General features: G+C 39.7%; 1 protein-coding gene across 4 annotated transcripts in view; it reads left to right on the plus strand.

Annotated features, from left to right (window-relative positions):
* The window catches only part of ZFPM2 (zinc finger protein, FOG family member 2), a 325,601-nt gene that overhangs the window by 149,068 nt on the left and 150,722 nt on the right, over positions 1 to 25,811 (plus strand). For all 4 annotated transcript variants that reach the window (XM_075495111.1, XM_075495110.1, XM_075495112.1 and 1 more), the window contains one exon: positions 17,852 to 17,970. In XM_075495111.1, coding sequence (XP_075351226.1) covers positions 17,852 to 17,970 — 119 coding nt within the window. The remainder of the gene's footprint in view (positions 1 to 17,851; positions 17,971 to 25,811) is intronic.

A 25,811-nucleotide genomic window follows, 5' to 3' on the forward strand; every position in this document is an offset into this window, starting at 1 on the left:
TACATCAAATGACTGTGACTACCTTCCCACAATGGTGCAGCTGTATCTGCAAAGCTACACGGTCCCAAAAACTTGGGAAACTCATTTTCTATGTTTCCCCAGGAATCCACGAAGTAATGAAACATATCAGTCTGAGGATAAGTTATGGGTATGGTTTTTTTCATAATATATCTGGCAATATAGCTCTGAATCAAATGAATAAATCAAGACTGTTTTTAGCCCTCAAATTTCATGTGCTTAGATGTCTGTAGCTGATGAAGAGCAGTGTGCCAGGAAGCGGGATCTCACTGTGCCATCTCCCAGTTGACGCAGTCTGTGTCCCTTGAACACTAAAAGGAAAATCACGACGAACCAGTCACTCTCTTTCAAGCTCTGTCTATACAGGTTGGTATTAATGTAGCAGGAAAACGTACGCCAAAAGCACACTGTGGTACAGTGTTGTTCAACTTGGAGTAAAGAAAGGTATGTGAACAAAGCCATAAACAAAAGGGGAACCTTTATATTAGCCTCTCCAGTTAGAAGTCTTCCCTTAAAGTCAGGAATGTGGACCGGCCAGCTGCCCTGGGGGCTAATTTGGACAGTTTGGAATAGCTAGTTCAAAATGTTTGAAATAACGTCACTGAGAATTGTCTGCTACTAGCATTTCAATATTGTTCTATACAATAATTGTCTGTTTAATCAGATTACAAAAGAAAACATTGACTGCCTGTCTACCTGTGTCCAGAGGAATTTTTGTAACCCATTCTTATGTGCATCTTGTTCGTCATTCAGATTGTCATGTTATTTTGTAACCATGGAGAAGCAGGGAGGCATGCCTGTTGGCCGAATTTAGATTTCTCCGGCTGAGTGCAAACCAATTTTTGAGAAAAATGAGAAAACATTTCTTAATGTAAATTGTACTGTCACTCCCTTATATCATCAGTGCAAAATGGATTTCTTTCCAGATCATCTGAACTGTGTAATTAGCATATTGTTAAAGCATAGGTTTGAAAGTGCAAAATTGTATACATTTTTAGTGACTAAAGATAAATGCAGTTACATCAAAGTAACTAATAATTGGACAAATAATAAAAGTTTAAAATTTTGGATAGAACTGTGGCATTTTCTAACAACTTTACCACCATTTTCTCCCCAAATTATTCTTTGCACAGTTGGTTTTTTTTTTTAAATCTACCTGTGTTTTGAATAGAAATGATTGAAGGGAAATGTGAATAACCATTGGTCCTAAAACGTTATAGCCCTTCCAAATGGGACAAGCCATTTTTGGAAGAGGACAGCATTTTGAGTCAATCATCAGCTCCAGACGTAGTGTATGTGATTTTGGGGCTGTGCTCCATTTTAACTTAACGAAGAATCTCCTTAACATTATTTTCTTACTCATATTCTCCTGGTGTTTTGGTCTACAAAGGTAGGGGCTAATTTGACATAAATCATCTGGCAATCACAGTTTGCTTTCCATTGCTATTTTCTGTTTGTATGCTTTAGACTTCAGGATTATCCATGTGCTACATTGCTCAATAACATTTAAAAAAACCCCAATATGGTTGCTGGTTTTAATTCATTTATCTTGCCTGTGTATTTAGAGCATGTATAAAATGTAACTTCTCCATCATGTCACAGAAAGTTATTGCACTCTTGGGTTCATGAATTCAAGAAACATGACATAATAGACTGGCAAATATGGCCTTGTGTCTTCCGATGATGATCCAAATCCACCCACTTATCTTGATCTGCCTATATTGTTAACAACATGGGATGTCACACAACAAATTTTTCATTTTAACTGTTCTTTATGTACAGTGCAGCGTGGAATTTACTTTTTATTGCCTTTCGGAGGAAAGTATCATACCTCTCGGTGAAATAATGGTTTTGTCAGACACTGGTATCTTTATTGTGTAGTGCTTTTAAATTCTACACTATTTATACCAAGCTCTCTTGGCATAGGACAGGTGAGATGTGATACCTTTGTTTCTCCATGAGAATACTTAAAGCTTTGTGGATACAGAAGTGTATTGGTGATATGATAATGGTGACATCTGAGTTGTAGGTTTCAAACAGAATTATTTTGTTCTTCCAAGGGCTCTATGAATGTGCAAAATGTAAACAGCTACTAGAAATGACTGACAAACCTAAAGCTTCTACTCACAATCTTCATATTGATTTGCGTGCCTCTTCCTACCATAATTATACTCGTTACGAAGTGTAGACATTGATTTGCTGTTAGAGTTTTATTATATTTGTTCATGACAGGGAGGAACAGCAGTAATTTTATTGCATGCACTGCCAATGTTTAGTTGTCAGGAGGTGTCTAAATGGATGATTGTGAAAAAAGTCAAAGAATAATGCATGATTGTAAAACTCTTGGGATCAAAGAAGAATCCAAAAATAGGTGACGCATTTGTCCTGGAATGACATTGAAGAGTGGGCTGCCACTCAAATTGAAATAATCTTAATTGGTCTAAATATTTCTAGCAAGACGACAATAAATTAGAAAAGGAGATCTCTATATGCTTCAGTGGCAGGTAGGAAGGGTGTTGTGGAGTGAATGGTTTGCTTTCTTCTGTTGTATGTAATATTTTGGAACAATTGAACTCAGTATTTGCTATTTTGTGAGTGTATCTAAGAGATAAATGCAATATATAAACAAGTATTTTTCTACCTACATAAATTCAATGATAGTAATTATTTCAAGAGTAAAAACATGCAATGGTTGAATTTAGATAAATTCCAAAATTACATGAAACCAATGACCTCAAACTTCTAATACTATATATATGAAAGCAGTCCTCTGTCTCTTTCTCTCTGGCTGTCTTTTCACTTTATTCAGAGGATACAAGGGACTGAGCTTTGTTCAACTATTCTAAAAAATGATACAGAGTATATATCAGAAACATAATCAAAGCCCCCTTGCAAGCCTACTTGCCAGAGACAAAAGAGATGCAGCATATTTGAAAAGGGCATCCCTTTCAGAATGCCAAGATATATTATTTTTTGCCGTGTGTGTTACAGTATCACCTAGAAGCTGTTGGTTTCTATTGACACAGAGTTCCTTTTGTCCTAGATGCTATACTTCATAGATAAATAAAAATGTGTGTGTATACATACGTATCTATCTATCTATAATGTGTATCTATGCATCTGTTTTACATTTTTTAGATGTATACCTATACATGTAAACACAATTACAGTCCCCACTCTGGATTGCTTGCTATCTAAAAAGACAGGTCAATAACAGGTGAGAGAAAGGAAGTATTATTACTTCCAGAGTTACAGAGAGATTATGAGTGATGTTGGAGGTTCCATAGGAGGTAGATTTAGATCCAATACACCAAGCCCAGATCTTTCAAGATTATGACTAAAACATTTGCTGCAAGACTGGTCTTCTCTAAAATGCATACGTATCTCCTTCATTTGATAATTTCTTGGATCTGTTTATTGTGATACGTATGAGAAAGTACTACATGGGAGCTAGCAAAGGTTTGAGTTACCTGTTTATAGGAGTTTCTTTGGTACTGCCTTTTGAATATCTGTCTGTATCTCATTTTAGAAAGCAATTTCCAGGATTTTTTATTGATTGCCAAAAGGAGAAGACAGCATAAGCATATAGAAAGTACTTAAACATACTATGGCCATATTTGGCACAGTGGAAGACTTTGTAAGCTGCGTGTGTTTATTTATACATATATTCTCACATATGTGTAAGTTAAGGTGCTAATGGTACAACCCAGCCATAGATGAGACTTATTTTTTCTATGAAATTATCATATTGATTTAGAGTGCTAGCATATTTGTACTTGTTCACAAAAAGTGTGAAAAAATATAAAACTTGTATGGAGTGTAGTATGACACTTTTCTCCAAGTGTTATTAATACCTTCTTCTTTATTCACTTTAAGTCAGTATGAAGTTTACGAACATGGAATTTCCTTTTATTTCACTATGACCTTAATGCTTCTCCCACAATTTGAAAGGCCATGTTGCTCTTAGTCTACATGCTTTCTAGTTTCAGCTTCGTAAGAGTGAAGTACAGTATCAGATCCGCTGATACACAAATCTGCACCATCAGATCCTACACATCTCTTCTGATATCATCCCGAGAACACTCAGTCTTTCTTGGGAACCTGAATTGTTCACAGTTCAGTCTTAATTTAATCTTTCTGTTAGGATGTATCCTTAGTTTATTTCAATTTTATTATTGTTTATCTAATCCAGACAGTGTTCTTGGTACTTTTAGGAATAGGTGACATATGGTCCTTGCCTTCTTGGAGGCTGCAGCCTAATTCAGGGGCAGTACCACAAGGCTTGCTAGCTTACTTGGAGACAATTTAGGAATCTCTTCCTGGTGTTTGAGTAGAGACTTCAAAGCTGATATCTGTCTGAAAAAATATTTGCGAAGAGAGAAATATGCATTTATTTGAACAAGGGCAGCTGATTAAAAAGCAAAAATACACATTTTCCTACATTTTAAGCTTCTACTCATGATAAAAAGTTTGGACTTTTTATTTCCAGATGAGAACTGCTTCCTGGCTGTTACTTCTTCATCACTTAGCTTTGGCATGCTCTAACATTCTCCTCATGGACATCTACTTTCACACCTGGATACTGATGCTGTTGTAGAAATCGTTCAGTTAGTAGCTCTCCTGACTCGTGGTGGTGCAAAGTTAGCAGCAGGTCATCGAGGAGGTTCTGTTTGTGGACTGGAAAATAAGTTCCTTTGGATTATCTGTTGACTGTGTAAAGCGTAGAGTTTACAGAGATGCAAGGAGAAGAAATAATAATAATAATAAGCATATGCAGTAAGAAAGATGCTAGTAACACAACTATTGCTAAGTCTGCCCAGTATGGTGGGGATGTCCTCACTGAGTCATAAACAGTTGTTTGGGAGAATAAATTAATCTTCTTTGGAGTTGTGCTTCTGTGATGAGTGCAGTCAAGAGAATAGAAAAGTTTAGACTTTTAGGACGGTATCTGATGACTGAGACAACATATAGATGTCAGTGAAAAGACTGTCAGCTTCTGAATTGCATCTGATGAGGGTAGGAAACAGCTTTGGGGAATTTGAAGGGGCAGATTAGGCTTGGCTGGCAGATGGTCTGTGATCAATAGGGGAAGACAGAAAGCTAGAAATCAGTTGTGTGAAGGAAAGCATATATGCCTTACTCGTCTTGTTTTTCTGACGTTTACTTCTGGACGTTGTTGGAGGCAGTCACTGGGAACTTGGGTATGACCCAATACTTGCCATTGGGGAGGAACAGTGAGGCCACAGGAGGCAACAGGGAGAGGCAGAAGAACTGGACAAGGAAGCAATATCCGGGGGACAGGAGACAGGATAGAAAGCTGGCTTTTATGCTGAGGTCCTGGAATCTGCAGAGGAGTGGTCCAAGGCTCAAAAGGGCTGCATGGAGGTTCAAGCTTTTTCTAACGTTGGAAGGCTTGATTTTGAAAGCACTAACTACACCATTGGATATGTAAAAGTAGGATTTGTTTGTCTAGATTTTTTTATCCTTTTAAGTTAATGCATTATGTGTCTTGTTAATGTACTTTGTTAACTGAGATGAAAACACAGAGAAAAAACCTGGTAGAATAAAACTGCCCTTCTCCAAGACTCCTTGTAGAGCAAATTGTCTGTGCCTATCAGAAAGGAATTGTTAAGTTGGAAAGTATCTATGTACATCAAAATAATAGTCATGGCTAAAAGAGAAATGTTCTCTTCGCATTGATGCATGTGATTTTTTTTATTGGGGAGGAAGAGAAGGAGCAGATATTTTTAGGGGAGTTTTTATGCTATTGTATTTAATTTTGTAAACTGCCGATTTTATTAGCAGGAGAATGAAGATGTCAGCCTGCAGCCTTTTCAATATGATAGTTTCCTATGTACTTAACTGTTGTAACTCTATATACTTAATACTCAATAACAGGCTATACTTCTTACATTCTTATAGTACATCACCATTGCAAGATAATAAGAAGCTGTTATAAATTGACATTAGTATTTTTTAAACATTGTAGGATAGGGGCAGTTTTAATGCTTCAAAGACAAAATAATTCTGTAGCCCAGATATATGCTGAGTTATAATTCTTTTGATCTCTGTTGACACTGCCTGTTTAATGGCTGTGCCTTGCCAGAAATACTTTTGTACTTCTTCAAAATAATAACTTTCTTGTATGTATTGTGTGAAGTTTTCAGAAGCAGCTATTGCAACTGTTAGAGAAAGTTAGGGCTCCTGTTGCCAGCACTGACTCACTCTGAGACCCTCAGCTTCTTATTTGGGCTGAAACTTCCATTAAGGCCATAGAGGATGTGGACTTGTTCTCAGTCATTGTTTACAGAGGTAAAGTCTAGGCTGTGAAGAGTCAGTCCAGGAGGTCATTCTTCAGGAGAAAGACAGTCCACGTCCTCCTGCCACAGAACAGGCCCCACGTGCCAGCTGCAGCTGTTCCTTGGGCTCCCCGGTCACTGCATCTGTCCAAGCAGCAACGGGGTGTTCAAAGCCTGCGCTCATAAAGGGGAAGGCGGTAAGGCAAAACAATTTGGGATATGCTTTACACACATGACACCCCGGGGACTTACTCATATGAACGTCAAGATCATTCCCGTACAGAAGGCCGCCACAAGACCAATATTCTACTTAAGTCTTATGTAAGCCCTAGTAGGATTTAGGTAGGGCACAGGACTTGTGCTCAATCTCTGTTCAAGGGTTTATTTCACTCAAAGTTACAGGTCTGCCTTATAAATGGCCATCACTCTATATTGGCTTCAAAGTCTCGGCTATGCTAAGATATAGCTGCATGTGAAAGCAGCGTGATAGTCCAGACTGAGGCACTGAAGGAGCGAGTGAGGGTACTCTGGTCCATGTCCAAAACCAGCAGTTGATTCCTGTCTGGCAACAGTGTTAAAAAGCTGTGTTGGTCATTGCTGGTACTTGATCATGGAAGATACAGATAAGCACATAACTCATGAGTGCTGGAGCAGTGCAGAGCCATGTGTCTGTTATGCATGGCCATCCCCAGCAAGTGCAAAGAAATGATTAATTTGAATCTTGCTATTGTACATTATAGTTATACTACATTTATCTCTATTTATAATAATGTTACTTTTCATATAAATTATAATTATAATGGATGGAACTATACATTGCATGCATGCAGTGGAGCATGGCATTCAATCTCCCTTTGTCCCAGTCCCCCTCTCACTTCCTAATCTCAGCAGTAACTAGATCATTTGGATGGTCACACTAAATACTGATAAATTTGAGTCTTTGTTGAGATTTTTGGTTATTTCTTGGTACTCTCCTTCTTTCAGAAATTTATTGCAAACATGGAAAGGAGATTGGGAAATCATGTTAAAGCATCTGCTTCTTTTGCAAGACATTTGGGCAGTTTGGCTCACATACTCTGAGCTGGAAATCGGCATCTAAGCAGTGGTTTCATAGCTCTGAGCATGCATATCTGATAGAAAGCAAATAACTTCATCTGCTGTTACACAAATGAGAGATGAAAATAGATCCTTCTATCTCTAAGCGTAAGTACTGTAAACTGAGAAGACACCACAGATACAGTCACAGATGATCTCACTGCTCTTGCTTTTAGAGTTAAAAAGAATACTTTCCAAAACATTTTTGTTCATTTAATACATTTCATGATGTCAATACTAATACAGCATTCTCCATCTTAAGTTAACTTTAGTAGCTTTCTGCATTCACTAACAACGCAGGCTACCTTGATATTTTTCACTTTTTCCAAGTAAAAAAGAAATCCAACATTATTGGGCAAACATACAACTGTCTATTAATTATTTTATTTAAATATCATATATATTTGTGCAAATAATGTAAAAAAGAAAATGTTAGCATCTTTCAGCTAAAAGGATTCCAAAAAGTCCTAGGGAAAGATTGGTGTAGGTGATGGTGAAATGTTTAATTTTCTCCCCGCAGAATGGCATCTATCTTAGAAAGGCTCCAGTCTGAGTTACATAAGCTGCATTTTCAATTGTGTCCACTTTCTATTGCTTTACATACAATGCTCCATATACCTCTAACTGTATTTGAGCTGTATGAAGCAACGAAAAAACAGACAGACTCAGGACTGAAATGTCTTCGCATATATCGGGGGAGAATCTGCACACAAAGGGACATTTATCAGGGGCGACTGTTCCTCTGCTGAGGAAAGGAGCATACCCAAGAGTCCAGAAACAGATGATGATCTTATCAAGAAAACCCTCTTCAGTAATATCATCAGCCTGCTCTTGCCAAGTCTGGCATTTCTGTATCGTGTGTATTTGTGACGGAGAGAGAGGGAGCAAAGCTGTGCAAGCTACATGTAGCTGGGATAAAGTACCTACTCAACCCACTGAGTCTGCACAGTGTCAGAATATAATTGGGAATCATTTTTGCCAGTATGGAGTGTCCATGTGAGAATGGAGTTTACAGTATTCCTCTCACAGAAAACTGCAGGAAGGGCTCTTCAGCTGCACTGGTTGCTTTTGGGGATTTTTTTTCTGTATTTTTGCAAATATTTCTACTCCAGTTTTATCTCGACACATAAAGGGAGTAACAAACCTCTTGAGCTGTGCATCCCAATGTGAAGAGGGCAAATTATTGAGAAAGACAAAAATAACTTTTTTTTTCCTTCTTGTATGAGATTTAGGCTTTGAAAACAGAGGTGTAAATTGCTCTTGTAGTGAGTAGACTGAAAACTAACGATAGTTTCTTCATTGCAGGATCAGGATTTTGCCATGATGGCTGGGTTTATTTTGCCTCTGTCTGTAGACTAGATGCTGATATGAACAGAGTATTTTTCATATTATATGGAACTTGACTTTGAAGCAAGTGAAGGAATCTGGTATTTCTTAACATATCTTGAGTAAATATCTTTTTCTTTCTACTTCTGTCTCTCTTTTTTTTTTTTGAGCAGGTTTCTGTAATGAAACAGGGGAGACCTTTGAGGGGAGACCTCATCGCTCTCTACAACTACCTGAAAGGAGGTTGTAGAGAGGTGGGGGTCGGTCTCTTCTCCCAGGTAACAAGTGATAGGACAAGAGGAAATGGCCTCAAGTTGCGCCAGGGGAGGTTTAGACTGGATATTGGGAAATTTTTCTTCACTGAAAGGGTTGTCAAGCATTGGAAGAGGCTGCCCAGGGAAGTGGCTGAGTCCTCATCCCTGGAGGTATTTAAAGGACGTTTGGATGAGGTGCTTATGGACATGGTGTAGTGGTGGTCTTGGTAGTGTTAGGTTTATGGTTGGACTTGATGATCTTAAAGGTCTTTTCCAACCTATACGATTCTGTGATTCTGTGATTCTGTAAGCTCAATGAAGCAGTCCAAATAAAGAAGTCTATACAGCTGTATAAGAGTCTGTTCTACTAAAAAACTAATCAGACTCTAGCAGCAGTGTTCATTATGTACTCCTTCCCTTCTGACTTCCAAGAAAAAACAGTACTTTTTGTATAGTTCAGCTTAAGCCTTAAAAATTATTTTGATGGTATACTTGATGGACAATTATTATGAGCTGTATCTTGAGTACTTACTCAATTGATGTGCTGTTTAACATTTATGTAATTAATCACCCTCCCTCCCACCCCTGCAAAATTTAAAAGTTGCATTGTCATTTCGGATTGATGCAGATGTCTTCACCACTGTAGGTCTGTGCTTTTCTAACCTGGGATGGAATCTTGTGTTCCTACTAAGTTCTGTAGATTACAGGAGTGTGAGGCACTACAGGAATGTAATTTTTTTTCCTTTGTATTCATTTTATATGAGCAAATGAAGACTTTACAAATAGAGTACAAATTTGAATTTTTGACGTGTCAGTGCATACACTTCTTTTGAAGCTATGGTCTCTGAAAACTCTGGTTGTGTTGCGAGACATAGTGCACCTTCACATCACTGAAGTTAGCTCTGCATTGCAGTTGGGAATCTGGAGCAGCTTATGTACCTATACCTAAGGTCACATCAACCAGGCTGGAGTACTATGTCAGTGTGGTGGTCATAGCCGGAGCCCAGTGTAAACTAAATAACCAGTAATGAAACTTTTTCTCAGAAAAGTTTTACAGCCTACGTGGTGATCTGGCTGCTTGGACGTAGAGAATGAGTTTGACCAGATGTCAGGTGAAATCACATCACTAGGTGCAGTGTGGACATGCTTTAAGTGTTCTAGCCGGGATTCAGCTGAGCAATGAGGTATTAGAATAAGTATACTTTATTTTGGTGGATTAGCTTATGAATTAAGCACTGTAATGACACACATGCCTTGGCTAAAAAAGGGTAATAGTGTTTACATTCTGTTTCTAAATGTGAATTCATGCACTTCTGTCCTTATGTTTCAGGCTTGGAAATGTATATGTCTTCTCTCACTCTGGCAAGGTTTCTGCATCCCTCTTTTTCTTGAATATCTTCTGTTCCCGTTTTTCCAGGCTGTGTCTTTGTATCCTGATCAGACCCAACTTGGGTCTTCAAATGGTTCCTTCCCTAGACTCCCTCTCTCTTGCCTTGTTTTTTAAATTTATCTCCCCCACCTCCTTCTGTGGTCTTTTTTTCTGAAAATCTTTGCCTCACCTTCAGAATATTCTTTCCTTCCCTTTATTGTCTGTTGTAGGACAGTGCTGTTGCAGATAAGGCTAGCACCTGCACTCTCTGCCATTTGCAGTACCAGCAGCAGGTAGGAGAGATAAAGAAACTCTGCTTCTGACTTTTGGGGCTCTAAAGAAAAGTAGGGAGCAGCAAGGTTTTTGTTACAGAAAATGGAGAAGCCTTTTCATTTGTCATCCTTACCTAGAGCGCGCAGCTGCCCTGTGGAAGCATTGGCAAGATGGGGCAATGTTAGGCAGCTCGGTTAGGAATGAAGCGGCAGGTGGCAGCTTCTCCTGCATTGTCTTTGCTATCTAGACCTGCTTCTAAGCGTAGGCAAAGGAGAGCGGTAGCTTAGAGCAATAACTACCTGTGGGTTATCCTTGTGTTTACTTCCTTCATGGCCATTGTGCTAAGAGGTCTGGTTGACCCTACTCCTTAAGAGGGATGGGACCAGGGAGGAGCAGGGTTAGGAGCAGGGTTAGGGGGAGGGGTTGCTGGGGGGTGGCATTGGCTTCAGAGAAAGGAAGCCTGCTCCATTCAGAAACCCTCCATCCCCGCAGCGGCAGCAGAATAGCAACCCTCCCTCCAGGGTGACTCCACAGAGCTGTTTTCTCAGCTTTCAGTCCCAAGTCTGTTCCTCCTTCCATCCTTCTTATCCTAATAGTGGTCTGGCTGTATTTTCTCATCTTTGGGGCAGCAAAATTAAATTTTGCCTTTGCTTCTGGACAACCTAAATAACCTCTGGTTTTGCCAAGACCCCTGTGAATGCAATTTTCATTGCAAAGCAAATTGTAAAATTTCTTTTGAAGGTTGATTGTAATTTAGTCCACTACTGTTTGGACTCCCGTGTGAGCTTGTCTCATGTATGTGTGTCTTTCTAGTAAGATAGCTACAGTTCTTGTATCCCACAGCCAATTTGCAGTGCTGCAAAACAGATTGTACCCTGACACCCCCCAGATCTTCTCACTCCAGAGTCAGCGCCCTGCAGAACGGGCACAGTGCTACCCGTTGTGGAGAGATGTGAGAATTAGTATGTAATGAAATGAAATGCACAATGTATGAAATTCACAATGAAATTCACAATGTATGAAATTCCCGACAGACAAACATGGTAAGGTGAGATGGCCGGTCGTTTTCACAACATAGCTGTGCAAATTGCCCGTTACCCAACGTTCTTCCACAACAGCAGTGGCAACTGTCCAGCCGGTGCTGGAAGGGGATGCAGTATTCATTCATTCATCGTGAAGTGCCGTGGCTTAGCATATTTTGGGTTATTGCTTCAGACTCTCAGTTAGTTACCTGTTTTAGAGTTTTGGGCTATTGAATGAGTCCCGTGGAAAGGGAATGTTTCTGTTTTGCCACCTCCATTATGTTATCTTTTCCAGTGCAATTACAAGCTAATTCAAAGCTCTTTGTGTTAGGCTAATAGCTTCTGGTTCACTGCTGTCAGCCAGTACCTCTTTGTGCACTTTTCATACCGCTTACCCGTCCCCCTTCCACTTACCTATGAAGAACATTTATTTTTTCCCTGAGTAGAGGCTCATCATAGGCAAATCATTAATGGAACATCAAAAAGATCCCATCTGTTAGAGTTGCATATGGCTAAGATCACAATTATCAAAAGTTCTTTTTTTTTCCCCCATTCTTATCCGCACAATAAATGTAGTTGTCAGCAGGATAAGTTCACGCATCGGATAAGGTCACAATTTCATTTAGTGACAACTTCCAACAGCGTGAACTTACAAGGTTCGATTTATTAAAGAGTCAGAAAGGATAAGATCACTGCATGGCCAGCCTGATTTATCAGGGTTTGACTGGAGTACTTGAATAGAGAATGTCGTATTTCAAGTTTATGTTCAAAACTGTAGTTTAGTGTGTGTTATGTCTCAGAGACTTGAAAATCGAGGGAAGAGAATTTAGAGGAGGTATCTCAATAATGCAGTTTATGTCTGCCAAGCAAGTGTCTGAGCATTTAATATTGGAGCTACCTTGTTAAGAATCACAGAAGTAGAAATGGGATAGTTCTCCGCTATCAGTGAACTGCTGTGTGCAAACGTGCACACATTCATTTGTTATAATGGAGGTAATCACCAGTCAAATATTAATTGCAGATTCTTCCCATGCATACAGGACAGCAGGCAGCTCTTGGGCTCTGGGCTGGGCAGCGCTTAAGAACTTCTGAGAGTGTTTTTAACTTGCTCTGACTTCAGAGCAGTCCTTGTTTGAAAGTACAACATATACGATTTGTCTGCCATGCAAAAATATTCATTAGAGAGCCAGGTGGCTGTGCACTGGAAATATGCAAAGAAGGAGCCATTTGCTAGTGGAAGCTGGTAGAGCCCCATGATGTCAAATAACCAATCTCTAATTATAGCAGAGGAAGAGCTCATTCTTTTTAACTGACTCCACGTAGAAAGCTATTCCCGATAAAAGAAACCCTACTGCCAAAGCTATCAGTGACTTGCTTAGAAATGTTAAACCTTTATAAATCTGGATACACTTAGTTCTGAACAAAGTAGTTCACTTTTTCTCCCCCAAAACGCTGTTCATCATTCACCTTCATCATTCACAGATATATGCTCCTTTGTTTCTTATTCTGGAATGGAATGAAAGCCGGTATTATTTTGTTCAGAAACACTATTTATAGTTGAATTCTTGTGGTATTTGAACTGTGGTCAAATCCTATTAAGGGCCAAAAGCTGTTGTTGGGTTCCTCTGTACACTACATATGTTGTGGATTTTTTTTAAATGATTCTGATTTTGCTGTAAAAGAAGACAAAGCTGAACTGACCTCTCTACCTTCTGTTTTATGCAAGCCCTGTGTGGCATTCCTAAAACAATATGTATATGTAAGAAAAGAATCCTAAATTGAGTCCTTTCATTCTGGTTTTGTATCCACCAAGGTGGCCTAATATCTTAAAAGCCATGGGATGTTTTGTAGCTGTACTAGTGAGTCATGACTTGGGGCTTCTACAGTGCAGCTATCATAAGTCTTTGAGTAATCACAGACTTTAAAAGTATGCTACATCAACAAGATAAGAGAAACAGCCCACAGCACTAACAGCATTATCTTTTACCAAAATTGATTAGCCCATACTATGTGTCTCAAATATTTTGTATAAACTTTACTCAGCAAGCTGGAAATAAGTGTGTTCCTGAAGAACAAGCTGAAAAAAAATACTTGCTCTGTAGCAAGGAAAAGGGAAGTAAATATCACTAAATGGAATGTCTTGTAAGTATTTTTTTTACCTAACTCTCAAAAACTAAAAGCAGGGCATCACTTCCTCTCTACTTATATTTCTTAGTGCTGCTTCTGTTACGCTTCTCGCTGTCCTTTTCAATCGGACAGTTGACAAGTCTAGGATGAAAACAGCAAAATACAGCTGCTTCTCGCCTTTGCCATAGGCATGGTGAATCCCAGCAGTGTGTATGAATTCTATGTATTCTAATTTGCTGTTACGTGAAGAAACGTAATGTTCAGTGTTCAGTACTGAGGTGGTCTGTTGCAATTGCTGATCACTAGAAACTCCTAACAGTGTTTGGCACAGAATTTTCTGCTTCCTTTGGGCTGGAGATTAAAGGAAGCTGCAGCAGATTTTCATCCTTTCTTTCCTTTTCTCCCTGCTCGTTGGCATCTCCATGGACAGGCACCTGGGAAGAGTCAGCACCAGCTGAGTCTTTCCACTTGGTACCGCAAGTGGTGATACGGCAATAAAATCTCCGCTCCTCTTCCTTTTCCTGATGTAATCTGTGAAGATGCTGAGCAGTCGTGCAGGGGACGGTAGCTGCAGAGAGCACTTCTGACTTACATCGGAACTTCTGAGGCTGAAGGGGAAAATCTTGTCTTGCTGATGCATTTTTCAAACTCTTTTAATTAAAAATCACGGGGTGAGGTTCTCTTTTTTTCCAGCAAACTGTCCTGAGGTCACAGGTTGCTCAGGGCCACAGGTATGGCACCGCTCAAAGCAGCGTCCCGGCGGGAAGCCGGCAGGGAGCAGAGGACAGCCCCGTTCTCATCAGCAGGAGACTGGGCCTGTCTGTCGCCACAGTTTTGACACCAGTCACCAAATAGGAAATTTCAGAGGAGCAAAATGTTGTCAATGAATGCAGGAAAGTTGCAGGCTCCTTACTCCGGGTTCAGGGGAATTCAGGAGAGGATTTTTAATAGTGACATTTGTAATCTTCCTTCTGCAAACCCTGGTACCAGCCCCTGGCCCTCCCGCTTAGGGCAGACAAAGGAACGTATATGGGGATTTTACAGAAGATGCAGGCTCTGGTAGGAAAAAAAATAATCTTAGCAGATGCTTGTAGACCCTGATCTGCAGTGGTTTTTTTGACTTACAGCTCTTTTAGTGTTATTTTTTTCCCCTAAACAAACAAAGCCTTTCAGTGAAAAAAAAGTCTTTGCCAAGGATCAAGTTGTACTGTGCTGCACCTTGTACACGCGTAGCCAAAATGTCCGTGTTTGCCAAAACGTATGAGCAGATTATCCTTCCCAACTCTCACATTCACCCGTAGCATTAAAATGGCTGCTGGTCATGGTGACCAGAGAGAAACGTATCTTTTTTGGAGAACTATGATCAAGGGAAACAGGAAGGTTATGCAGCAAAATGTTTGGTAACCCTGTCTGCAGTCTGCTGCTCTGTCATGGAGTTCTGGGTGGAGGGGAGAATACAGCAGCTTCAGTACAATTCAGCGTGATGTTACCCCGTCTGTAGTACATCTCAGTGTATTCATACATATTGAAATGTATTGCCCAAACTACAACTTGGAACTGTGGCAAAAGAGAATAAAAGAGAGAAAGAATCCACATTAACATGTAATTATAAACTGGAGGGAAAAAATACAACTTTGGAAGAGAATTGCTTGTTTTTATGTTTGCCTCAAACCTGAACTACATACCAGGTATAAGATTCATGTTATTAATTTTATTTAAAATATAAAGTGTAATGATGTGTACCTTAAAACTTAGGTAGGTTTTTGGATATCACTGGATGATCTGCCCTAAGTTTGTCGTTCTTAATCCATTAAAAGACAGGCCTGCTTGTAAATCCACAGGTACAGATAAGGAGTCACTGTTTGACTGTGTCTGAACCCTTTTCAAATGAAAAATGTCAGTGGCAGAAAGGGAGGCTGAATTATTTTTTAAAAGGGTTTTCAAAGATTCTCATGATTCCTCTGGTATCAGTTAAATGTGACATGTCCATAGACATGGCTGTTTTTTAGTGTGTAGCAAATGCTACCGTTTTCATCTCTATGTAGAGAGAAAATGCTGCAGTGTGCCTAGGTGATCAACACCTTACCTTGCAATACCAGAAAGATTTCTCTCTTCTATAATTAACATATAAAGAGATTTTTTAGAGTTAATACAATTTGTAACAATGTGACTGTGAGAGGGAAAAAATGCCTTTTTTTTTTTCCTGTTTGAATGCATATATATCACGTGTAAATTAGATATAATTAATCCATAAGCTTTCCTACTCACATACTGCCTTTTAAAATGTCATAGCACTGTCACAATGAGGACTCACCCACATACATAGAAGCTTTTGTAAACTGATACAGCTCTATTTCCTAGATTTGTTCCAGTTTGCAGGAAGGATCTGATGCATAATTTTACGTAGAGTAGTTTTGTTAGCTGCAACACTCAGAGGTGAAATTTAGATTTCTGTGCTTGAAAATGGAAGCTGGAGCCAAGTCTTCTCTTTGGAAAATGGTCCAGATTAGCCCCTGTGGACAAGGAAAACCTTTGCAGCCTGGCTGTAACATAAATCCAGGCACCCATGGGAATGGTTAGCTTGGGGAAGTCTGTGGAGACCGCCCGCAAGCCAGGGCGCCTTACACACTTCCTCCGGCCCAAGGTGCATTTCACAACAACTGCCAGTTCCAAATGTGGGACGAGTTGACTTCTTGCACAGTTGGATCGCACCCTCTTCGCGGAGAAACACCGTCCTGATTTGGGGTAGAGTTGTTGAGAAGGGACGTGCTGATGCAAAAGGCAGGAATTACTGTTGCATCTGGTTGGTATGGAAAGGGACGAAGGGGCTTTAGCATGCAGGGGAAACGGGTCGGAGAAACCATGGCTGCAGCGAGGTCAGGGTGAGCTCTGCTGCTCGTGGGAACAGCAACAGATTTTCAGCCTTCCTTCAGGAAGGCCAAAGCTTGGAAGTGCAATAGCATGTAAAAATTCAGCTAATGGTGTAACAAGAAAAGCACAGACCAGTCTCCTCTTGTTCCGTTTTATCCTCCTAAAAATTTGGAACCGGAATGTATTTGAATTGTTTTAGAAAAGAATGTTAGAAATTGTGTATCTAAGCACAACTGTTACTACATTTTTAACTGAAACATTTGTTCACAGAAAAATAGGCTTATTGAACAGACTGCTCTCAAGGAAGAGTTGTGCAGAGTATTTTTTTTTGTTCTGAAATGAAGTGAACAAAATCTTGGGGAGAAAGGTGGTGAATGAATTTTATTGTTCCTTCTGCAGTAATGATCAATTGCGTATTATTATTTCTCTTTTCACTGGAAAACCCCAGAGAAGTTAAAGTGAGCTAAAGTAACAATTTCACTTTTAAGGGTTAATTTTGAAGCCCTTACTTGCAAAAATAAAATTTGCTTTGAAAAGCCCACTATACCCTCCCCTCCCATTGCTTTTACATATTTTGTGTTAAAACCTTGAGGTTTTAACAATTTGAATTATTTTGGGTCTAATTCTGAAATGTTACTGCCTGTAAAACCTCACTTGGTTTAAAATCCTTGTACTTTTAATTGTAGTAAATGTTTTTAGTAGTTTCTTCAAAATTAGTAGAGTTGTTTTGGATTTATATCGCTATAAAGTACGTCTCTCAAATTTTTAGTAGCTGAATGCTTCAGAACGTGGTCTTGTGACAGCCAAATGCATGAAGGAGGTTAATGCACCAGGTGTGGCTGCTATTGCACTCTCTCCTTTCAGCTGTCATCTCCCCCCTCCTCAGCATTTCTGAAGAACTTTAGGAAACCGCTATCCTGAATAAAAATGCCTTCGAACTCACTCTAATGCGTGTGAAAAGATGCAAGAAAGGAACAGGACTTTCTAAACCAGATTTGAATATAATTATAAGGGAAAAAGGTTTGTTTTTCTTTTGCAGGATGACAAGATCAGTTGTTTTTCAGAGAAGCATAATTAATTCTCATTATATGGGTCCTCAGAACATTGTGCGTATGAAGCCGACACAAAGGCGGAGGTGGTTGTTGTCAAGGCGCAAGTGAAAGTACTCTCAACACTGCTTGTTTGCTTTGTTTGCAGGAGAGCTGGAGGTGGTCCAGAAAGACGGGGAGCGCAAGATTCAGAGCCGGCAGCAGCTTCCGGTTGGAACAACATGGGGGCCTTTTGCTGGGAAGATGGATCTGAATAATAACACCTTGGTATGTAGATGCTCCGAGATGCTTCGCTTCGTTATATTGTGTGTCATTCTTTAGGGAATAGCCTGAATTACGACTCAGCTGGAGCATTTGAAAACAGGCATTGTTAGCTTTCACGGACAGCGGTATTTGGCTCTTTTCCAATTAGTTCATCATCTATGGCAACCATCCACGTAAAGTTATTTGGAGCACAGGTTAATAGTATTAAACTTGTTATTTTACAGAAGGGAAATGTCACTTCCTTGTTTGCTGAACCAAGCTGTTGTGTTTCAGTGGTAATTTTTTAGTGGCTTTTAAAATTTTTCATAGCATTAATTGCTGAATACTTAGTTTATATTAATGGATGGTATAGAAAATAAATAGCGACATTATTTTAGGATAAAATTAGTTAAATTTGCCTTAATGTTAATGTTACTGCACATAGGAATATCTTCCACCAGATTAAAATTATTGTGAAAGATATCAAAAGACACCTGTCATATAATATATTCTCATTTAGCCTTGTTTTTTATTCTGATTGCAGAAAGAATGTGGACCATATTACTTAAAAGTAATGCTTTGCTGGTCTCAGTTCAGTGCACTGAAAATCGTGTCATTCCTAGGTCTTCATTTCATTTTTGTTTGTATTGGTTTTAAGTCTGACTGTCAATATTACTTGTATATAGTTCAGATTAATTTTCTGAGAATATCTGGAAAAGTGACCCTGTATTGAAGAAAAGCAACTAATATCTCTAGAAGAAGGGTTTAGACAATCCTGGAACATGCATTGCCCTGTGGGATACTTCTGAAGAACCGTTATCTTCAGCTGGATCACTGTTTGCTATTACAGACTTTGCATGAACGTTATTAGCATAAAGATCTGTGGAACTGTTTCACAAAAGTGTATTACATACATTTGGGGTAGATAGATACATCTGTGCTGGAAATGGAGAAGCTGAGCTTCCCAGTGTTGGGGGTATTGTCCTGCCCTCGGAGGACCTGAAGAGAGCGAGCAGTGCTGACTTGGTGAAGTACCATCGGGGACGGTGTGAGGAGACGTGGGAGAAAAGGGGGGAAACTGATAGTCTTTAACTCCTCCTTGGAGAATCTGTGCCTATACATTGGAGTTCCCTTTCTAAGGCCTTGCTGGATAGTATGCATGTTACTTTCTGTAAATATGCATATTAAAATTGTAGTGAAGCGTTATTCTGTTGTGAGTACATAGTAGCCATTTAAGATCTTGATATTTTGTAGACTCTTTAGCATAATTTATTAATCAAAAGGTGCTAACAAGACGTTACAGAAAGTGGCATGGAAACTTTGTCTAAGTTTCCTAGAGTTCAGTATTGCCAACCCAGATCAGATTTCCCATTCAGGCACCTGAATAAAGGATGGATTTTCAAAAGTACTGGACATTCAAAGCATCTTATTGTTAGAAAGGGGAAATGGGACAATTTGAATACCTCCATTTTCTCCATCCATTTCATTTTTATTTCTTCATCTATTTTATTCTTGGCCTATCAACATTCTCAAAATATTTTTCATAAAATGTCATTTGCAATGACTACTTCTAATTCAAATAATTTTTTAAGATTCCACTATTACTACTTCCATCAACTTTCATGCAGCAGAAACCTTAGTCCTGCTGTAGCTCAAAGTTGGTCCACATAATCCACTTAATACCTTAGGAAAAATGCTAGCTTTGTGTTGTCCCTATTGCCCTGTCCGCTTGTATCACTTCCTCAGGTATATAAGGCTTGAAGATAACGTTTGAGCATGGGAGATGGTGTCGATTGACCCTTCACCACAAAAGTTATCATTATCAGATATTCTTAGGATGAATTTGCAACATGTCAGCAGTTGATGATATTGTTTCATTTTTGTTTTCTGAAGGAGAGGTAGAGCAACCACAATCCTTCTAGCAGGAGCTTGCTCCTCCTTTGGTAGCACAGGCATATATTAAGGTCTGTTATTTGTAAATTTGGGCAAATACCACTTTTGCTGTAACAAAAACATTTAGCTAAGGTATTTTGGTTTTAATGAACTTGTAATTAAGCAGTGAGCAGAGCTGCTCTGCTTCTTAGCTTGGTGATTGTAATGGGATGGAACAACTTTCTCAACATAGTTCAGAGACATGTGGGATGAATATCTTCAGGACTTTTTTCTCACAAGACTGGAAAGATACTCATTTGTTTCTTGTCAAATTCAAAACCATAAAAGTTTATTTTTGCTAACACTTGAAAGATTTTACTTTTGTTTTGCCTAATACATTTGGAAATCTGAAAAAGCTCCTGTAAAGAGAATTGTAGTCCTCAACAATATTGTTTTGTCCCCTGAGCAACTCCATCCTTTGAGATAGTCAAAACTGAATTAGATATGATCTTGAGCAATCTGAGTTAACTTCGAAGTTGGATCTGACTTTGAAGTTTGCCCTGCTTTGAGCAGGAGTTTGGACTGGATGACCTCCAGAGGTCCTTTCCAACCTGAATTTTTCTGTGATTCTAAGTATTGTTTCTTTTTCCTGAATATCAGATGTTTCCTGTAATCCTACATTTGTTACTTTAAAATGCTGTGTGAAGAAATGTAAACCTTTTGATAGACCTTCAATTTACTGTTTAAGCAACACAAACCCAGTGCCAGCTTCTACGTTTTTCTTTTATCTTTTTTTTTTTTTCCTTGAAACAATTCTGGTTTATTTATGATTTTTCTGTTTGCTTGACACATTTGATTACTTTTCTTGCTAGCGTACATGCTCTCTGTTGTTCATAAGGGGAGTTGCATTTGTTTACTTAAGTTATTTATATCTGTTTTGGAAAGCTCATTTGGGTAAAGCCTCACCTCCCTAGAATCAATCAAACTTTCTGTTACATTACACAACTCTGAGAACAAGTAAATCGGCACTGTGACCAGCAACTCATAAACTTATATAATAAATGCTTATAACAAATTTGTTTTAACAAATGGTCAGATCTGTCATCTCAACCCTTTGTGCCCCACATTGGGCGCCAAAAAGGTCTGTCGTGGGGTTTAACCCCAGTAACAGCAGCTGAGCCCAACCCAGCCGCTTGCTCACCCTCCCCTCGGTGGGATGGGGGAGAGAATCAGAAGAGCACAAGTAAGAAAACTCGTGGGTTGAGATAAGAACAGTTTAATAATTGAAATGAAATATAATAATAATAATAATAATAATAATAATAATAATAATAATAAATAACAACAACAACAACTTGTAATGAAAAGGAAAATAACAAGAGAGAGAGAGGAACAAAACCCAGGGGGGAAAAAAAAACAACCCCCAAGTGATGCAATTGCTCACCCCCCGCTGACCGATGCCCAGCCCATCCCCAAGCAGCGATCGCTGCCCCCCAGCCAACTCCCCCAGTTTCTATACTGAGCATGACGTCGTATGGTATGGAATAGCCCTTCGGCCAGTTGGGCTCAGCTGTCCTGGCTGTGCCCCCTCCCAGCTTCTTGTGCACCCGGCAGAGCATGGGAAGCTGAAAAGTCCTTGACTTAGTATAAGCACTGCTCAGCAACAAAACTAAAACATCAGTGTGTTATCAACATTGTTCTCATACTAAACCCAAAACACAGCACTATACCAGCTACTAGGAAGAAAACTAACTATCCCAACCCAAACCAGGACACTTTCACATCAGCAGCTGACAGCAGATTTCGTTCATTTCTGAATGAGAACTTCAAACATTGCACTGTTATAAACGTCAAATAATTTTTGGAAACGAGCTTTAATGTGAATTTTTGGTATAGAGTGGAAAGGAAAGAAAAATTCGGGGAACCTCCGGTGAGTAGGTATCACAGTTTTTGGAGCTGATTCTTTATTGGAAAATATATTTGTGGCTGACTACAAGTATTTTACCTGACTTCAGTGTTAGCAATGTGACACTGTCTCACAGGATTCATTACCTAGCTATAACAGTTACAGCTTACTTACTAACCTTGTGCTCTGCACTGTATGTAGCCTGTACATGTAATATCCTGTTGAAGTGCTTCTTATTTCTAGCAGTGCTGTGTTGTTGAATACAGTGTCACTGCTGTTGGCTCAGGAGACGGAGCAAGCTAATTAATTCAGCACGATAATTAATTGAGTCACCGTGCCAGATGTCAAATACTTTTTAGATCTTTCAAGTTTCTGTCTTGAAGTATATTAACAATATAGATCTCACAGTAGCGGAGGGTTGGCTACCTTGAACAAAAATGATTTAAGTGCTGTTCGCTATTGCAATAGGAACAGCTGCTGTTGACTTCATCAGCAGTGCCGCAGCACTGTCGGAAGGTATGGTAGAGCAAGGTCCCTATCAGGACTGCAGAATACTCAGACTCTGATGATAGGCTTGAAATAGCTCAATGACTAATAAAGTTCTTACTTCGTCTCATCTAGGAGTTAGCCAATACTCATGAATTACAGAGTGATCAAAACCCCTTGTGAAATATTGTACCCCATTGCATTACTGTTACTGTTGACGAAACAATCTGCATGCAGCCACCAGAAATCTTAAGGACATTTTTTTAACAACAAAGAGTGAGTCTTGGATCTTAAAACTTGTCTAGGCATTTAATTCCCATTTCAATCTGAACTTATGAATTCCTTAGATCATTATTAAATATTTATAGATACCTATTTAGATACTTTTATTATATTTAGAGTGGTAGATCTCCTGTTTGGATACTTTTAATGATCTGTCTTGTAATTTTGCCAAACTGGCAAAATTCTCCTGCTCTCAGCTGCATGCATAGCTTGTATCCATCAGCACAATTGGGCATAGAGGTTATTGCCTTCCATTTCCTTCCACATCTTCCACTTTCCATCAACTGTTCCATAACAGTTGATAGTCCCAAGAAAATGAAATGCACAGGAGTATCTTTTCAAGCCTAGAAAGTGTACTTCTAAAATAAGAGCTTGTTCTCTTGTTTTACAGTAAAAAGAGATCACCTACATGTTTCCAGATTCTGTCTGAGATTTAATATAATCTTGCTGTTTTGACAAACAGACACAGGAAGAGTTTTGTACAATACTGCTTTCTATCTACAGTTGGTGAGAACACAGCTCTGCAAGGAAGGCGACACGATTTAATCACTAGTTTTACCAGGAAGGCTCCAACTTTGTGCCTTGCTGCATCACAGAAAATTCAGTAGTTCATGGGTACCTACAAGTAGACAAGAATGTATTTCTAAGTGTGAAACTCCTAGCTTGTGACTCCTGTCTTTAACAGGAAAGTGGATTTACAGAAGTGTCAAGTCTAACGTGAACAGGCAGGTGAGAAGAGCAGAAGACCCCTCTAGGCTGGTCATGCAAACCACTGAGGGAGTAGCTGCTGTGTGTTAGCAGCTCTGCATTCAAGGCACTAGCAGCCTGTTTAAGAAAAAGCCGTTTGCTTGCCTTTTCCCAGCTGTAAATACTTTCCCTGGTTTTGGGGACAACTTGGTGGGAACGAGGCCCTTGGAAACAAAAGTGGCACAGAACCGTGTAGCCCACGACAGACGTCGAGCAGCGGCTCACGCCATCGCTCCAGCAGTTGTGTGGAGGCATTCTGAAAGGCCTTTTCCCTTGGCTGCCGCCATCTAGTTTTTGGTGTTAATCTGTGCCCATGGCAGGGTTTTGCGAAGCGAAACAATGAGCAGCTGGATCCTGCCCCCCGTTCTCGTCGTCTTGTTGCAGGGAGGAGCGTGCGGGGCAGGTCTGTATCAGCCTGATAAGGAAAAGAGGATTCAACGTGGCTGTGAAGGGAATCCGCGGGAGGGAAGCGTGCAGCGTTGGGCCAGGCGAGCAGTGGGATACAGCAGGGACCCTTTAATGGGATCTGGGAGGTTCAGCGCCAAAGCGACACTTCTTCGGGAAGATATACCCATGAAACCATTTGACTGGGTAGCGCGTGAGGGGCTGAGGAGCCAAGGTTCAAAATGCAGTTCAGTTAGTCACTCGCTAATCTGTGGCTGGTCACTTTGGGTCAAAAAACTCATATGTGTAGTAGCCAGCAACTTCTAATCTTCAGCGTTGCAGTGCGACACTTTGCTGGGCATTTTGGTTGGAGGTGCTGTGTCGGCCACCGAGACAGCCAGTAGTCTGTCTGTAGTCTGTCTGTAGTCTGTCTGTAGTCTGGAGGTAGTCTGTCTGTAGTCTGTCTGTAGTCTCTGGTTCTCTTGTTCAAACATGGAAAGGGATAAGGCAGTTTTTATCTTCAGATATTTACCTGCAAATGGGGATTTTGGCTCTTATTAGCACAGAGCCATTTTTATATTTAATTACCAAAAATAGTGTATTGAGTAATGAACCTTGATTCTAATCTTTATTATACTGGGTTTATACCTTTAAGTACCTCAAGTGACTACAAAAGCATTTCTTTCTCATTTTCACTGCTGTTACTGTCAGGCTCTTCATGTTTAAAACTAGTTTAGAAACATCTCCTTCTGTCCCAAACATGAGCAGATGTTAATGGAACAGCACTTCTGGACAGCACCTTGCGTCACGCGTACGGCGATGTGCTGGTGCGCTCTGCAAGTGTCAGGGTTGGCCACTTCATACAAACTGAAACGTTAAAAAAAACGGAGATATGCTGAGATGATACGGGCATCCACATGGCCGTCCACAATGGTCTTTGAGAACACATCACCTCATATTGCCTCACCTTTTGCAAAGTGCTCTCCCATTTATATAGACTTGGAGTTGAGGGCAGTGCAATGACAGAAGAACTTTTTTTAAAGATTTTGTGCATAGCTGTAGTTTAGACACTTCTCTTTTTTTCCAGAAAAATTAGTTGTTATTGCTCCTTTATTTACATTTACACAACAGAGTTAATTTAAAATATGTTACTAATATGATAGCAAGATGTGTTAATGATCTGAATAAACACCCTGTTTTGAAAAAAGCTGCAAGCGGTTTTCTCCAGCTTGCTGAAAGAGTTTCCAGAACACGAATAAGTGACGAAGCAACATGGTCCATGAAAAGAAAGAGCACATTGATCGTGCACCTCTGTCTAAATGCTGTTAGTACACTGGTATTAATACTGCATGCCATTACCATAGCCTTCATTTTAGGATATTAAATGTTTAAGGGACATACAAATATGGTTTGTTTTAAAAAAAGACAAAATACAAATGTTCACAGGAAGACAGGATTGAAATGACGTTGTTCCTTGTTATTTCTTTATTTCTGAATCGATGATTTCCAGAATATAGTATTATGCCAACAGGGGATTTTCACATAAATTCGGTTTTCTTTTTTAACCTCCTTTCCTTGACTACAGCCCTTTTTTAAGACTAGACATACCCATGGTTCATTTTGACACCTGCTTATCAAAACAGCAGAACTTCAACATTTGTTTAAAACTACTACTGGTCACTTTGAAAGGTTTTTTAAAATAATTCAGTTACTTGGTGCTTGCTGTAAGCATCTCCATTAAGCAGATGTTATCCTAGTACTATTGTAATTAAGTAGTAGACGTTACCAATCATGCTCATTAAACTAACTCAGTTCCCTGGGAGAAAACTCAATAAACTATCTGTCCTATTTCAGCAAGCTTCATTTCAATAGGAGGTCCTTCTCAAAGTGGGAATGTACCCTGGGGCACATTGCCAGGGAGCTGCTGAGGGCAGAGCGAGGGGACGGCCGGGCGGAAGAGATGGGGCAAGGTCAGGAGCCTGGGAGAGAAAATGGGCAAAAAAATTTGGGTTGGGGCCTCCCAGGCAGCAGAAGCAGAGGGAGACACTGTCTGCAAGTGCCAGGCTCTTCCATTTTAGGATGTGGGGGAAAGCAGAGAGAAGACAATGTGTGCTGAAACCCTGCACTGTTAAGCTGTTTAGAGAGAACCACTGCCATAAACTGTGCAGTAGCAACATATTCTTGAGCT

This window comes from Mycteria americana, chromosome 2 (genome assembly GCF_035582795.1).
Source record: "Mycteria americana isolate JAX WOST 10 ecotype Jacksonville Zoo and Gardens chromosome 2, USCA_MyAme_1.0, whole genome shotgun sequence".
In the NCBI taxonomy this organism is placed as follows: domain Eukaryota; kingdom Metazoa; phylum Chordata; class Aves; order Ciconiiformes; family Ciconiidae; genus Mycteria; species Mycteria americana.